General features: G+C 45.1%; 1 protein-coding gene across 1 annotated transcript in view; it reads right to left on the reverse strand.

The window, feature by feature from the left end:
* Positions 1 to 14,275, reverse strand: part of CNTNAP2 (contactin associated protein 2) — a 1,928,204-nt gene that overhangs the window by 134,989 nt on the left and 1,778,940 nt on the right. Inside the window, exon 20 of the mRNA XM_032866749.1 lies at positions 9,458 to 9,591. Within this exon, the coding sequence (XP_032722640.1) occupies positions 9,458 to 9,591 (134 nt within the window). The remainder of the gene's footprint in view (positions 1 to 9,457; positions 9,592 to 14,275) is intronic.

Here is a 14,275-nt window from a genome sequence, read left to right on the forward strand (position 1 = left end):
AAGTTTCCAATGTATATATCCTTCTCTCATCTCTTCCCAGGTATCTCCTGTGGAGTTAACCCACTGTAATGATATAAGAAACTAATAAAATATTGACCTGTGCCCTCTACAAAAATTAAACGTAAGTCAGCGTGCCACCGGGTGGAAAGTAAAGTGGTTGTATATTTGTGGGCCTCCCGGTACTGAACGAGTGAACGGTATCAGTGCTTCGGGACGGAAGGACCATGGGGCTTTCCAGGCTCATCATTATTCCTGCGGTCACCCCCTCTGTCAAGCACGCTGCTGGTGCACGTCCGAGGCTGTGAGTGCATCCATGCCGAGCAGATAAACACTAAATTAGCCAAAGGGAAGAACTTATGTCAATGTTAATTCCAAGAGCAAGGCCTTAGGCGAGCGAGGTCGACTTTCTTTATTTGTTCCATCCCTAAAAAGATTTAATGTTTTGAAACGGTGCTGTTTTCTTTAATAAAGGCTTGAACCACCTTGGATGTTAAAATTTTCAGGAGCGTTTACATCTAGATGCTTCTGAGTGTTGTTCTTTATTTCAGAAAGTTCAAGGGTGATAAAGGCACATGTTTTTAAATAACTCAGCTAAGTTTTGCTGTCTAACTCCTGTCCAGGCTCCATGTTTCCACAGAAGAGAAGGATGCTACGATGGATGTGCAGAAGGTTATGTTCATGCCTACCTGAAGAACGATCTGGAACTCTTCAGGGGGCTCCAACGCTGGGCGGCCAAGTTCTTGGCCGCACAGGTATGTTACGATTTTATGGTCTCCCACCGATGTCATTAGGTCATTTCTTTTAACAAATGTGTTTTCCCATTGTATTAAATTGTTCTTTTCTGAGGAGACTATCACCGAGTTTGGCATTCCAACATTTTTTAATATAATTTTTCACGAATCACAGTAGGTTTCGCATTTTGTTTCTTGTTGAGCAGAATACGATTCATGGTTTGTTTCCAAGGCTTTGTATCATTAGTGTTGTAAACCTGAGATCACGCTGCACGCGCTTATCCGCATATCGTGTCTGTCACCCAACAACACACTATAAACATGGCACTGAGTCCGTTCGATAACTTGGTTTTCCAGGTAGGTGAAGGTATTGGCCTATTTAGGGAAGGGTCCTCTGCTGCGTCTGACCACATCAACTCAACAGGCATGGCTTCTGGGCTTGGGAACCAGGTAGACCTGGGTTTGGATTTCAACCACTCCTTCCTGACCTGTGTCTCCGCAAGATGCGAATAAAGGCAGGTGTCTCACAGGAGTGTTATTTACTCAGTACAGCCCGGAAAGTACCAGAGACAGGTGCACAGTACGAACGAGAGACATTGCTGGCTTTTGTTGCTAACCACACTACTGTTATTCATATTGTTATTTCCTTAATAGGGTTTTCCTTTACAGGGTTGAGGTGGAAATCCTGGCATTTTTATTGATATTTTTGAGAAGAACTATGTTTAAACCATGTAAGTTTTTTTTTCTTTTTTCTTTTCTTTCTTTTTTTTTTTTTAAGCAGCTCTGACAATGTTTTGAAAGCTGCTCCATCAACCTCCTACCCTACAGAGATTTTTCACACGCGTGTTTCACCTTCCAGCCGCAGGTGGCATTTTCTGAGCCGTGGAGCGGGTTGTCTTACTGACCCTTCCAGGCTGCTCTGTCTACCCTTCCTGTCAGAATGGTTTATAGACAAGCATGCTACTCGCTTTCTCCCATCCGCTGCCCTCATGGACTCAAAAACAAAAGAAACCGAAACCCAAACAAAAAACAAAAACCCCACGAACACCCAAAGACTTACTTTTATTTAAAACTCTTAAAATTTTTCAAAAAAGCTGTACGTAGTTACCGTATTCAGCCTGATGAGTCTGGAGATAAGCACCTGGGAAACCATTACCCAAATCCGTCAGTTGCTTTAGTTACTGTAGCTGATGTCACCCAGACTAAGGCGTGTGCTGGCCCCGTGAAGCAGGGTGCTCCTTTAATGGAAACCTTAGCCAGGTAGCCTCGGCGCTACGGTCAGGTGGCCTGTGGTGCAGAAGTAGACGTCAGTGGCTGGGAAGATAGACAACGATGGTAGGAGATAAACTAGTTTTTCAAACCAGTCACCTCATGAAAGCCAGAAGGCAGACTTCATGCTTGTGACCTGTAGCTTTGGGGAAAGTGTTTTCAAAGAGCTGTGAATGACCATGGCTGTCATTTGCTTCCTGCTCCCTAAGTCAAAGAAGAGATGGGTTCAGAAAAGAATCGGCTGGTTTCTCGACATCAGTGAAAGGAATAAAGTCCACGGATTTACAGCCTTATACCAGAGAGTAAGAAACCAACTTCATTGGGGCACCTCGGTGGCTCAGCGGGTTAAGCCTCTGCCTTCGGCTCAGGTCATGATCTCAGGGTCCTGGGATCGAGCCCCGCATTGGGCTCTCTGGTCAGTGGGAAGCCTGCTTCCCCCTCTCTGCTGCCTCTCTGCCTACTTGTGATCTCCCTCTTTGTCAAATAAATAAATTAAAAAAAAAAAAAAGAAATCAACTGCAGGAAGAATTAACCAACAAAGACACATGAAGCTTTCTTAGCTCGATAGATTGGCTTAGCGCCATGGGGGAGGTAAAATTAGCGTCTTTACTTTCCACCCAAGCCTTTTGTTTCTGGTGACCTCAAGAGAGCTGCCATGACCTTAAGAGAGGCATGGGCCCGTGGAAACGAATGATGACTTATGTCCAAGGTTTATGTCTGGGAATGGATGGAGGGTTTGCTACTGGAACATGAAACTCATGGAGAGCACACAGATCAGAAGCCAACTCAGGTTTTAGAGGTATTGTATTGACAAAGAAACCAATACAACTGGTCAACAAAAGACTTATAAGTGTGAAACAACCCTGATTGCAATTGACAATTGCAGGAAATGGACATTTCTGGACCCTTCCTTCTGCCCTGCTTCAATGAATGCATCACCTACAACACTCAATGCAGAGAGGGCCCCGGTAGGTTATGGCCCAAGTACAGCCTCCTGGAGGACAGAGTCATGGAGGCCACACGAATTAATGGACAGAGATTTGGTTTAGTCAAGAACTATACTCCCCCACCAAGGCGGGGGGCTAGATGGGTGGTGGGTGTGGGTCCTTAGAATGCCTCCCTAGCATGGTTTCATCAATACTAGGGACCACTTTGCTTTTCTAAAAATATCTAAGTGAGACCTTCATTGGGTTAAACCACTGAGGTTTGAGGGTTACTTTGTAGCAGCCACTGGTGCTATCCTAACAATTGCATCCGTCCCTCTGTCCCTAGCATGGAGCAGAGTGTTTGTTTCTGTTGATTACTCTTCTCCGACCATTTTTAGGATTCCTATCAATATACAGCTCCATTAGCAAGCTCCATTAGTGACTGTTTTTATATAATTTTTTAAAAAGATTTTATTTATTTGACAAGAGAGATCACAAGTAGGCAGAGAGGCAGGCAGAGAGAAAGGGGAAGGCAGGTTCCCTGCTGAGCAGAGAGCCCGATGCAGGGCTCGATCCCAGGACCCTAAGATCACGACCTGAGCTGAAGGCAGAAGCTTAACCCACTGAACCACCCAGGAACCCCTGTTTTTATATAATTTGATTGCAATTCTGATTAATAGCAGGTAAGAAATTATCTTTATTTTATTTTAAAAGACAGAATGCAGTGATTTTTTTAAAAAACTTTTTTTGAAAATTCCTGATGAAAACAACTGAAGTCACGCTCTCTGTGGTACAAAAATCAGGGACCTAATCATTTGTTCTTAAGGACTTGGGAGTTATTTTTTTTTATAGGTCCTTAATTAAAAAAAAAATTATTATTATGTTTAGTTAGCCAACAAAAAGAAGAAAAAAAAATAAAAGTCCTTAATTTTGCGTGCAGGAAAAATCGGTTAGCCTCTTCTTGGCAATGACGGGATGGCCCTCCAGTTAGATGAAAGCCAAAATGAACATGACATCCTTACCATCTGTTCATTTGGTTTTGGGAGAATATAGACTCTGAGTATCTGTGCCAGAGAACATATCCCTGAGCTCTCTATTGTTTAACTTCCATCAAAGCCCCCAAATATGTCATAGTTATTCTAAGAATGTGTAGTTTATTCATTTTTTTGGAGCTAGTTTTACCCTTGGATGAGGCCAGAGTATCAAAAAGCTGGGTCATGTCGGCCCCTCCTCCCCTTCATGGGCTCATCACCCCTCCTCCAACTCCTTCTGGAATTGTTTGTACTGAAATCCAGTTTTTAAAAAGATTTTGAATGAGAGTGAGAGTGAGAGAGGGAGCATGAGGTGGGGGGGGAGGGGTAGAGGAAGAAGCAGACTCCCTGCTGAGCAAGGAGCCCAACAACCTGGGCCCCATGTCAGGCCCCCAGGATCATGACCTGAGCTGAAGGCAGACGCTTAACCGACTGAGCCATCCATGCGCCCCTGAAATCCGATGTTTAAATTATGCCTGACTTTGGTTAGAGTCGCTACATTGATCGGCCTTGTGGAAAACACTCTTGCCAGGAAAGCTCCTCAAGGCACTGTCCACTGCCTTTCTCAGGGCTCACCGTGTAACAAGGAGGACCAACAGCCTTGACTATCACTGCATTAAAAAAAAAAAAAAGTCTGAAGAAACAGAGCAAAATCCCCAAATTTGTAATGTTCAGCTGGTAAATACATATTATTATTCTCTCTGCTTTTGCATATTTTTGAACTATTTCATACTAATAACAATTATGGTCATTATGTTGTTATACCACTCAAATTCTTACCAGCCACAGGTATCCACTTTCTTTATTGTTGTAAAGATTTTAAAATTTATTTGAGAGAGAGGGTGCGACCGTGTGCTTGCAAGTGGGGGGAGGGGCAGAGGCGGAGGGAGACTCCCCAGACAGACTCCCCACTGCGTGGGGAGCCCGATACAGGGCCTGACCCCAGGACCCTGGGATCACAACCTGAGCCGAAATCAAGAGCTGGACGCTCAACGGGCAGAGCCACCAGGTGCCCCTGAAGGCATCCGCTTTCAAAGCCAGCTCCCATCCTTCCAGACACCTCGCTACTAAGGGGTGGTTAGGAGCACGTGGGGACGAAAGTGGGACTGACCTAGGTCCATCTGTGTTTCGGCAGCTTCCCACTCTTAACCTTGAGGCGAGTTATGTCAACGATCGGAGCTTCCGTTTCCACATCTCTAAAACGGGGACCGTAACGCTGCGCATCTGACAGGGTTCCGGTGAGGACCGAATGAGAGGACGCATTTGACATCCTTAGCTCGGCGCCGAGGACACAGCAAACACCCATGAATGTGAGCCATGCTCATGGACGTGACATTGCCCAAGGGGACCGGGGCAGCTTCCCAGCCAGCAAATATAATCCAGGGCATGGAAGAAATACACGTATACCTTTGGGACTTACTTCCGCTCCCTATGTCACTGTTCAGACCGCCTGCCAGCCACCTGACGTCCCTCCAGTAGTGGGATGGGGGACGAAAAGAAGGGAAGGGAGCAGAAACAAGCTCGGGACAGCAGGCAGGAAGGAAAGCGAGAAGAAGGGCTTTGTGACCCAAGACTTTGAAATTACTCCTCGTGATGTTTGGCTCTTGGCGTCATCTAATCGGCCTGAATTTTCTTCCCCTACAGGACTCTCTCAGGTGCTCTCCGCCCACCCGGGGTTTGTCTTACATCTTGACTGGCGGGAAGCCTTCAGCTATTATCCCTGGTGCAACTGTGAGTTTTCATAAAGGACGCCACTCCAGGGTTGTCACGGGCTCTGGCTCACACCGGTGTCTGATGACTCCTGGAGTCAGCTCCTCGTTATCTATGTGGAGATTGGGCACTTTGTGTTTTGGCAGCAAATGTTTCATCCAAGGTCAATTTCCCTCAAGGGCTCAGCACCATTTCAGACAGTACGTGCTCAGGGAATGCAAATTAATTTAATGTTAGCTTTAGCCAAGCCCAGCTAGGGAAGTAAACCTTCTTTTAAAAACACCGTAAACACTGATAAACATCGTTGGGATGATGTGCTGTTTGTGCATGTATATATAAATGTGTAAAATTTCACCTTAATTCCAGAGGCATCATTCCACAGCATTTTATATTCAGGGTTGAATTTGCCTTACTTTTGTTCTTTGATTAGAAGTGCATTTTAATTTGAAATTATCTGAATATCTTTGTCATTATATTTTGTTATACAGTTGGGGGCTCTCAGAATGGATGGAAGATATCTGTATGTTTCCTATTTTTGTTTGATTATAAAAATGCAACATGTGCCCCCTCCGAAATTGCCACGCATGCTTATAAGAGAAAATGAGAAATACAGAAAACTCTAGAGGAAAACAAGCCATTTATAATCCCTCCACACAGAAATAATGAAGATGAACATTTTCCTGTTATCTCTCCCACACATTCTTGAAGTTGTAGAAGTTCTTAAGATGGATTTGTTGATGGCTTCCAGAAAAAATGTCAGTTTCTAGTGTTCTAAAGGTACCTTCAGATTTACCTGCATTCTCCACAAGGCCTTCCCACCAGAAAGAAAGCAGGGCAGGGAGTCTTCTGACCTACTTTTCCATATCTTTTCTTTTTCCATCATCCTAGCTTTATTTTCCATCTGAGCTGGGATGGAGAGGCTGAGAAAGACCGGCGCACCAGCAGCCATGAGGTCTTTTCTGGCTGAATTCAAGTGGGTTGAGGCATCTGGCTTTCTAAACACATCCAGAAATTTCAGTGCAATTGCATTGTTCTATACGACAGAAGGACAGAGGGCAGGACCCTCCACCATACTCGGTATAATTCTTGTGGCAGAATTCCATGATTTTGGGGTGCTTCCCGACTCTATGCTGTTCGTAACCTCAAAGTGTGGCGCAGCCTGTTTTCACCCCTCTCATGTCTTTTTTTCTGGAACCACATTCCTATTCTCTTGGAGGATTCTCCCCAGTTCCCTCCCTCACCCCCAAGCATCTCACTGGGGCTGCCCAGCATCATTGTCTCTCCTTCCAACAGATCAACACACAACACAAGCCAGACCAATCACAGACCTTCCCTGAGGTTTTGAAATGAGAACCAAGACACCTTCTTCTGGTAGCAGAACTGAGACGTGAGTCTGGCCCGTGCTCCCGTGTTTGCCTTCTACCATATGTAACAGAGGGAGCCTGGAGGAGGAGGTAGTAGCCCCATCCTCCTAGAGGGGCTGTCAAGCAGAGATAATAGAGGGATCAAGGCACGGAAGAGGGAGGGGTGGGAGAGGGTCAACCGCTTCTAGTCTTCTTTGTAGTCTTCCAGGTCCCCTGGATTTTCTTCCAGAATATTAGTTTGCCCTTTCTTAAATTCCATGACCTACACCAGGAATTCTCCCTACAAATGAGTTCCGAATTGGTTTTCAGTCACTTGCAACAACAAGAACTCTGAGCAGTAGAACCGGACTCCCCCCACTCCACCCCCAGCCCTCAGTCTCCTGCTCTCTAGACTTCTCTGGCTTTCCATGCCTCAAAAGCCCCAAGTTCTAAAACAGCCTATCCCTCTCCCAACCCCTCCCCCCCTCCCTGTCTTCAGGGCAATCTCTAATTCTGAGGCAGGTAGCAGCTCTGATTAAGCTCATATTTGTTCTTAAAGGGTTGCTGGTTAGGAGGCACCTGGGTGGCTCAATTGGTTACGCATCTGCCTTTGGCTCAGGTCATGATCCCGGGGTCCTGGGATGAAGCCCCACCTCAGGGGGTTCCCTGCTCAGCGGGAGTCTGCTTTTCCCTCTCCCTCTGGTCCTTCCCCTGCTTGTGCTCGCTTTCTCCCTCTCTCAAATAAATAGATAAAATCTTAAAAACCAAAACAAAAAAGGGTGGCTTGCTAGTTCTGAAGAATCCCCAGTTGGCCGAATGTGCCAGGAGGGGGGCTGCCTTACCTGTCTTTCCTCTGGACCTCATTTTGGGAAATATACCCAGAAATGGCTCTATCAGCTCTGGTCCCCCCTCCCACTCGCCCGGTCCATCCCTGTGGCCGTGGCTCCCCCCAGAGACGGAACACAAGCTGGGGGAGTGGGTGAGGGAGAAGCAGGCTCCCCACTGAACAGGGAGCCTGATGCAGGGCTCGATCCCAGGACCCTGGGATCATGACCGGAACCGAAGGCAGAGGCTTAACCGACTGAGCCACCCAGGCACCCCTCTTTTTAACTTCTAACATTATTCCATAATGCCGCAATAGCAAGAGACGTCACTTGAAAAGAGGTGACAGATGGCATGGGTTAAAATGAGGGAATGTTTCTAATTAAAAGCCAATACACATAATGAAAAAATGGTACAAAACCATCCTAATCCTATAATGATATAAAGTGTACCCCTCCTGGTCTTGCTGGCTTTTTGGAATAAACCTGGTGTTACGGTTCAAGATGGACTTGCTTTTGCCCAGTACATGATCTGCAGCTTCCCAGATGAGCCAGGCACCGCGCTGGGCTCAGGGACCCTGCCCACCACTGTGGGGCAATCCTCTTTACACCTATTTGATTGATTGCACGAGAAACTGTAACTGCACATTGTCAATTTCCTAGGAAAGACCTGTCCTTAAAATACCTTCTCGCATTTCCTGCTAAAGGCCAAGCGTAAACTCCGTATCAAGTTATGAATTTGACATCCACCGCTGCTCAAACACGGACAGGACTTGGGCCCTTTCTTTGCAACCCGAACTTGCCACAGCAGCCAGCTGAATCCGAATGAGGTCTGACTGTGCTGAACCCCTGCCAAATGGCACTCCACTCTCTGACAAAACAGTATCCCCCGGCTGTTCTTTTCCCTGACAGATATCTATTTTGAACTCCTTCTAGAGAATGCAGTGACAGTTCCCATCCTTGATCTTTTGGCTTCGTTCCCAGGGAGACTTCCTCATGCTATGTTTTATTCATGGTGCCTCCCAGGCTGGTTTCTTCATTGTGAAAATCGGTGGTGGGGGTAGGGACAATCAATGAATCTGAAATAAAACTGGACTGTCATAATAAAACCATCCCTTTGTGTGCTGAAAGCCTACAACCGGAGTCTGAGATTCTGGGGAAGGTCTGTGTTTTGAGAATTTTTCGGGCAAAGCATCCACAGAGGAAAAAAAAATAGTTATTCATATTGTGTTGGAGTAGTGAAAGTAGGTCAGATAAACCAAAATAACCTTTGCTGGGAAACATGATAAGCTTCAGACATCTGAGAGCATGGAGAAAAAAGATGGTGTGATGGATAAAAACAGGAGGCTGATAGATGTGTGAGTCTAAAAGCAGCGAGGTGCAAGGAATATACACAGCATTTATCCCACCCTCTCCCTGAGAAAGGTCCTCACTGTTAACTCCGTCATTGTCTTTCCTTTAGTATCCATACAGGGTTCTACTTCCCTGGTTAGGACTTTGTAGGAGAAAGTGTTAATAGGCATCTTACACTTAAGCCCCCAAAACAAAGCCAGCACCCAAGTACAAGAGAGGATAGGGATTGAAACACAGTATCACATACACTCGGTGAGCATACAGCACATATACCTTGAGAAATATGGTCCTCTCGTGCCGGGTGATGTTAACGCTGTGGGGTTGTCCATTGGCCATGTTCCTATGATCTACATCAATGTTGTAGGGCTCCCTGGTGCCGCCCAGGTTGTACCGAATCTGTAAGCTTCCTATAGAAGGAAAAGAAAAGAAATTCTTGTCATTTCTTTGCTCCAGGTTTCACTGGATGGTCAGGCTTGCCCCCTTGATGCTCAGGCTTGCCCCCCCTTGCTGTCCGCTAATACCCTGGCTGCTCTGAATTCTGGCTCGCTAATTCAATGGCATGCTGAACCAGAAGGGTTAAGAGCACTGGGCCCACAGGGGTTTACAGTCTACCAACAGTGAGCTACCCATGACCATCATCTCCAAGCTGAAGTGGCAAATGATCCAAGCTGGGACTGTGCCTGGGAAGGAGGAGGAGAACACATACAATATACATACAATATAGGACTGTGGAGATGCCTGCAGACTGACAAAATACCTTAGGAAATAAAAAATAAATGCTGGATGCATGATGATGGTCTCACGCCATCAGCAAAGTGTGACATTCGGCATATAAAAGAATCATGAGCATACAATATTAAAAATAAACATAATTTACAAAAGATAAATACATGGGATTTGGGGTGGCTTCACTGAGACCAAGAAAATGAAGCGACAAATTTTATTCTAGGTTAGAGATTGCATCAGTCCGAATGCAAATCAAAGGAAAGATGGGCTTCCTGGGCCCTTGAGTCCTCACTGCCCCTCCGCTCCAGCTGACTTGGCCTCAACAAATTATTCTGTTTTTCCTCTCCATCCTGCTTCTCCCCAGTAACGACAGAAAATATTCAGAAAGCCTGATATAATATTCTAGATCCTCTTGTTAATTAATCTGCACAGCAAACATAACTTGTATTTCTTATTTATGATTTTTAAAGACATCAATTTTTTATCTCATTTTTAACTCAGATTACAATCTTCATATTAATAGTTTCGACATCCCATAGCTTAAAGACGAAGGCAGCAACCTAGCAAGAGTTTGACCCACTAAATCATCTCACAGGGTTTTTGTTGCCTCTTTCATTTTCTGTCTTGAGGGACAAAATGGATATCCTGATTTTTTTTTTTTAAAGATTTATTTATTTATTTATTTGACACAGACAGAGAGAGCACAAGTAGGCAGAAAGGCAGGCGGTGGGCGGTGGGGGGTGGGGCGGCGAGCAGGCTCCCGCTAAGCAGAGAGCCCGATGCCTGACTCGATCCCAGGACCCAGAGACCATGACCTGAGCTGAAGGCAGAGGCTTAACCCACTGAGCCACCCAGGAGCCCCGGATATCCTGATTTTTAAGTCGTGAAATAAAACATGATAATTAAAACTTAGAAAGTAAACAGAAGAAAAAGAAAGAAAGAAAAGAAAGTCACCGGAAATCCCACCATTGAGAGGTAACTAGGCTACATATTTGGCAGCGTCTTTTCCCAGAAATCGATCATGTCCATATGTATCCATATATACACCAATAAATGCAACAGTTTCTAAACACTGCCCTCCCTTAGTGAGGCACTGTAGCATTACACGGGTGGTTTAAATGTTCTATAAATATTCTACCGTGTCCCTGGAATTGAAAGCAGTGTACATTAGATCAATAAAAATTTAACAGTATTTCCTAATTTTGCTTTCTGAGCAAATTTGACAAACCTTCCCTGTTTCTGAGTTTTACCTTAGTTTTTCATTCCAGATTTGTTTACTTACAGCTTTCGGTCAAGCGCTGCTGATTTTCACCTCCTGGGTGTGTCTGAACTCACATACTCTCCTTCATCTCCATCAAAGCACAGGCATCCCTTGGCACCCGGGGTGCCCTGGGTGGACCCTAGGGGAGCCCTCCTCCCGGCGGATGCAGCTCCGGCCAGAGCTGGCTTGTCTTGGAGCCTTGGTGCTGACCATGTGGTTTCAGGGACTGGACCGCCACCACCTGAGCCTCTTTGCCTGGACCACCTGATCCGAATCTGTTTCTCTTTAACAATGACTCCTCTTGGTCTCATTTCATCGTTAGCTGAATCCCCTCTTTCTCTGCTCGTCTTCACTACCAATCCCATTAAAGGAGAGGTCTTACCGGCACTTTAAACATCATATGCAAAAAACAAACTCTTGAGCTTTCCCCTACAAAAGTATTCCATCTCAATTTTCCACATTTCAGTTAATAGCTGCTTCAACTTTTAGGCTATTCCTGGCAAAAGCCTTGCCTCCCCTCTTCCTCCTACATTACACATACGATCCATCAGCAGCTCTCTTTGGCTCTTTCAAATATACCCCGACACATGTCTTTTCATCCCCTCCATTTCTACCCCCGGACCTAGCCACCACCATCATTTACCTGGATTACTGGACTCACCGCCATACTAACAAACCTCTTTGCTTCTGCCATTCTCCCACATCCTTACCCCAGCCCAGCCTCTGCCCCCACATATCCACACCCTTCTCAGAGGGCAGAGTGATCCTCTGCTCAGAACCCTCCATGGCTTCCTATCTCAACCAGAGTAAAAATCATAGTTTGCCTAATAGCTCACCAGGCCCTATATGAGCTTGCCCTATTATCTCTGACATAATCTCTTATTCTCCTCCTTGCTAACTCCTCATCAGTCTTCTTTAGCCTCCTTGTTGTTTCCTCAGAAGCCAGCATGTTCCTGCCTCAGGACCTTTGCACTGGCTGGCTCTTCTGTCTAGGATGCTCAGGCCCCAGTATTCTGCATGGTGGACTCCTTACCCACTTTAGATCTTTGCTTAAATATCTTCTCAGTGATTATTTCTGTGACTTCCTCATTAAAAGAAGAATTTACTCACTCTTTTCCCTTGGCCAGGTCCTCCCTTTTCTGCCTTATTTTTTCCCCATGAGAGTAATGAATTTTGTTTATATTCTCTGTACTTTATTTCCAGTTCCCAGAATAATGCCTGATACTTAGTAAGTTGCTGAATAAACATGTCTACTGAATGAATGAGTGACGGTCTCCCTGCTTCTGTGCTTTTTTTCTTGCAGAGAGATTTTTTTCAAAATGCATAATTGATGATGCCACTGGGTCACTAAAAACTCTTCAAAGTCTTCTAGTTGCTCATATGATGAAGACATATATTCTTAATGTAATGTATGGTGCCTTGTCTGATGTGGGTTCTGTCTGTTATGTTATTTTAAATGATGCCATTTACTCTCTCACTTTTTACATTCAAGCTACCTTGGACTTACGTTATACCCTAGAAAATACAATTCTTCTTTCTACCCCAGGACCTTTGAATACCCTGCTCCCCTTTTCTGAGCTGCCTCTTTCCCCACTCCTTGGTATTTTACCTTATTTTTTCCCTTTACCCTAATAGCATTAAAAACAATCTATTGTTTGGGACTGAATAGGAGGTGATTAAACGGTTGCGTGGCTATGTGCAGAAGAACAAGTTGACTGTCTTGAGTTTTTATTCCCTCCTTCTTGTGCTTGGACTGCATATAATCACTTTAATATACAGCTGTATTCATTCATCATTTATTTACTCATTTCTTCAGAAGATATTTATTCAGTGCTCATGAAAAGCACTGTTGAATCCAATTTTTCAAGGCCTGAACGTAGGCTGTCTGGCTGGCATTAGTGCAGAGTCCCCCTCTAAGACCCAGGTCCATCTCCAAACCCTTGTCTCTGTCCCTGGGGATACAAAGAGAAGAAAGACCAGGCCCCACCTTTGAGGACTAGAGGTCGGAGGAAATAGTAATCAAGCATAAAACCAGACATTTTCTGCCCTATTTTCTTTGTCATTAGTCCCATTATGTTCCCCAGCTCATTAAAATCAGTATTAAGCTGTTTTCATTATTTTTTCTCTTTTCTGGCTTTCTTTCTTTGTAAATATGATTTAAAATTTCTGTAACTGCCTCACTTAATGGCAACTGCAATGATTTGCTTTGAGAAAACAGACGAGTTGGAACGTTGAATTTATATGTAGTGGATCTCCATAAACAGTAATGGCAATTTTCTTGAATAATAAAATTTAAATGATATATTTATTCCTTCCAAATAATAGTACCAGAGAACCACTAAATGGCGGTGGGAGAATATTAATATTTTCCATTAATATAAAATATTATTAAAATGGAAAAATACTTCACTTCTTGCATCTCACGTTCATCTCCCAAGTGAATTAAAGCGGTTATAAGGGACGGCTCTTTTATTGGCTACAGCAAATAATGGGCTTAACAGATTTATTCTCTCCTGGCCATCATCATTATCATCAGCAAACACTTACGGGGCACCTATCGTAGGCAGGAAATGTAGTGCTGGGGGCTTCTCATCTCGCTGGGAAGACAGCGAGTATTTGTAACAAGGACAGACAACAGTACAGTAAATGCCATGGAAAGTAAGCGGTATGGGAGTCTAAAGTAAGGAGAAGTCACTGAAAGGAGGGGAGACTCGATCAGGCTCCGGAATGAAAGGCAGGTGTTAGCGCCCAGAGGCAGATGCAGCTCCTCTGGGTACAAGAGCACGGTGGTGGGCAGGGGCAGGGTGTCACGTGAACTTGGGGAAGAATGAGGAGGAGCAGGGCTGGGTGGCACTGAATACGTGGCAGGATGTGGATTAAATCTGTGGGCTGGGGCTGGTAGTAACGGCTGACGCTCACGCAGTGTCTGCGACACCTCCCTGGATGACAGACTGCATGGGGACAGGGTCCTGCTTTCCCCTTACTGACTCGTGCCATTTTCACAATACCCCCATGAGGGAGGTGCTATTTCACACAAGGGAGCCCTGGGCACGGAAGGGCTAACTGCCCACGGTCACGGGCGCACACCCTGCACAAGGCAGAAG

The sequence above is a fragment of the Lontra canadensis genome, unplaced genomic scaffold, assembly GCF_010015895.1.
Source record: "Lontra canadensis isolate GAN:19392208 unplaced genomic scaffold, GSC_riverotter_1.0 scaffold2, whole genome shotgun sequence".
In the NCBI taxonomy this organism is placed as follows: Eukaryota; Metazoa; Chordata; class Mammalia; order Carnivora; family Mustelidae; genus Lontra; species Lontra canadensis.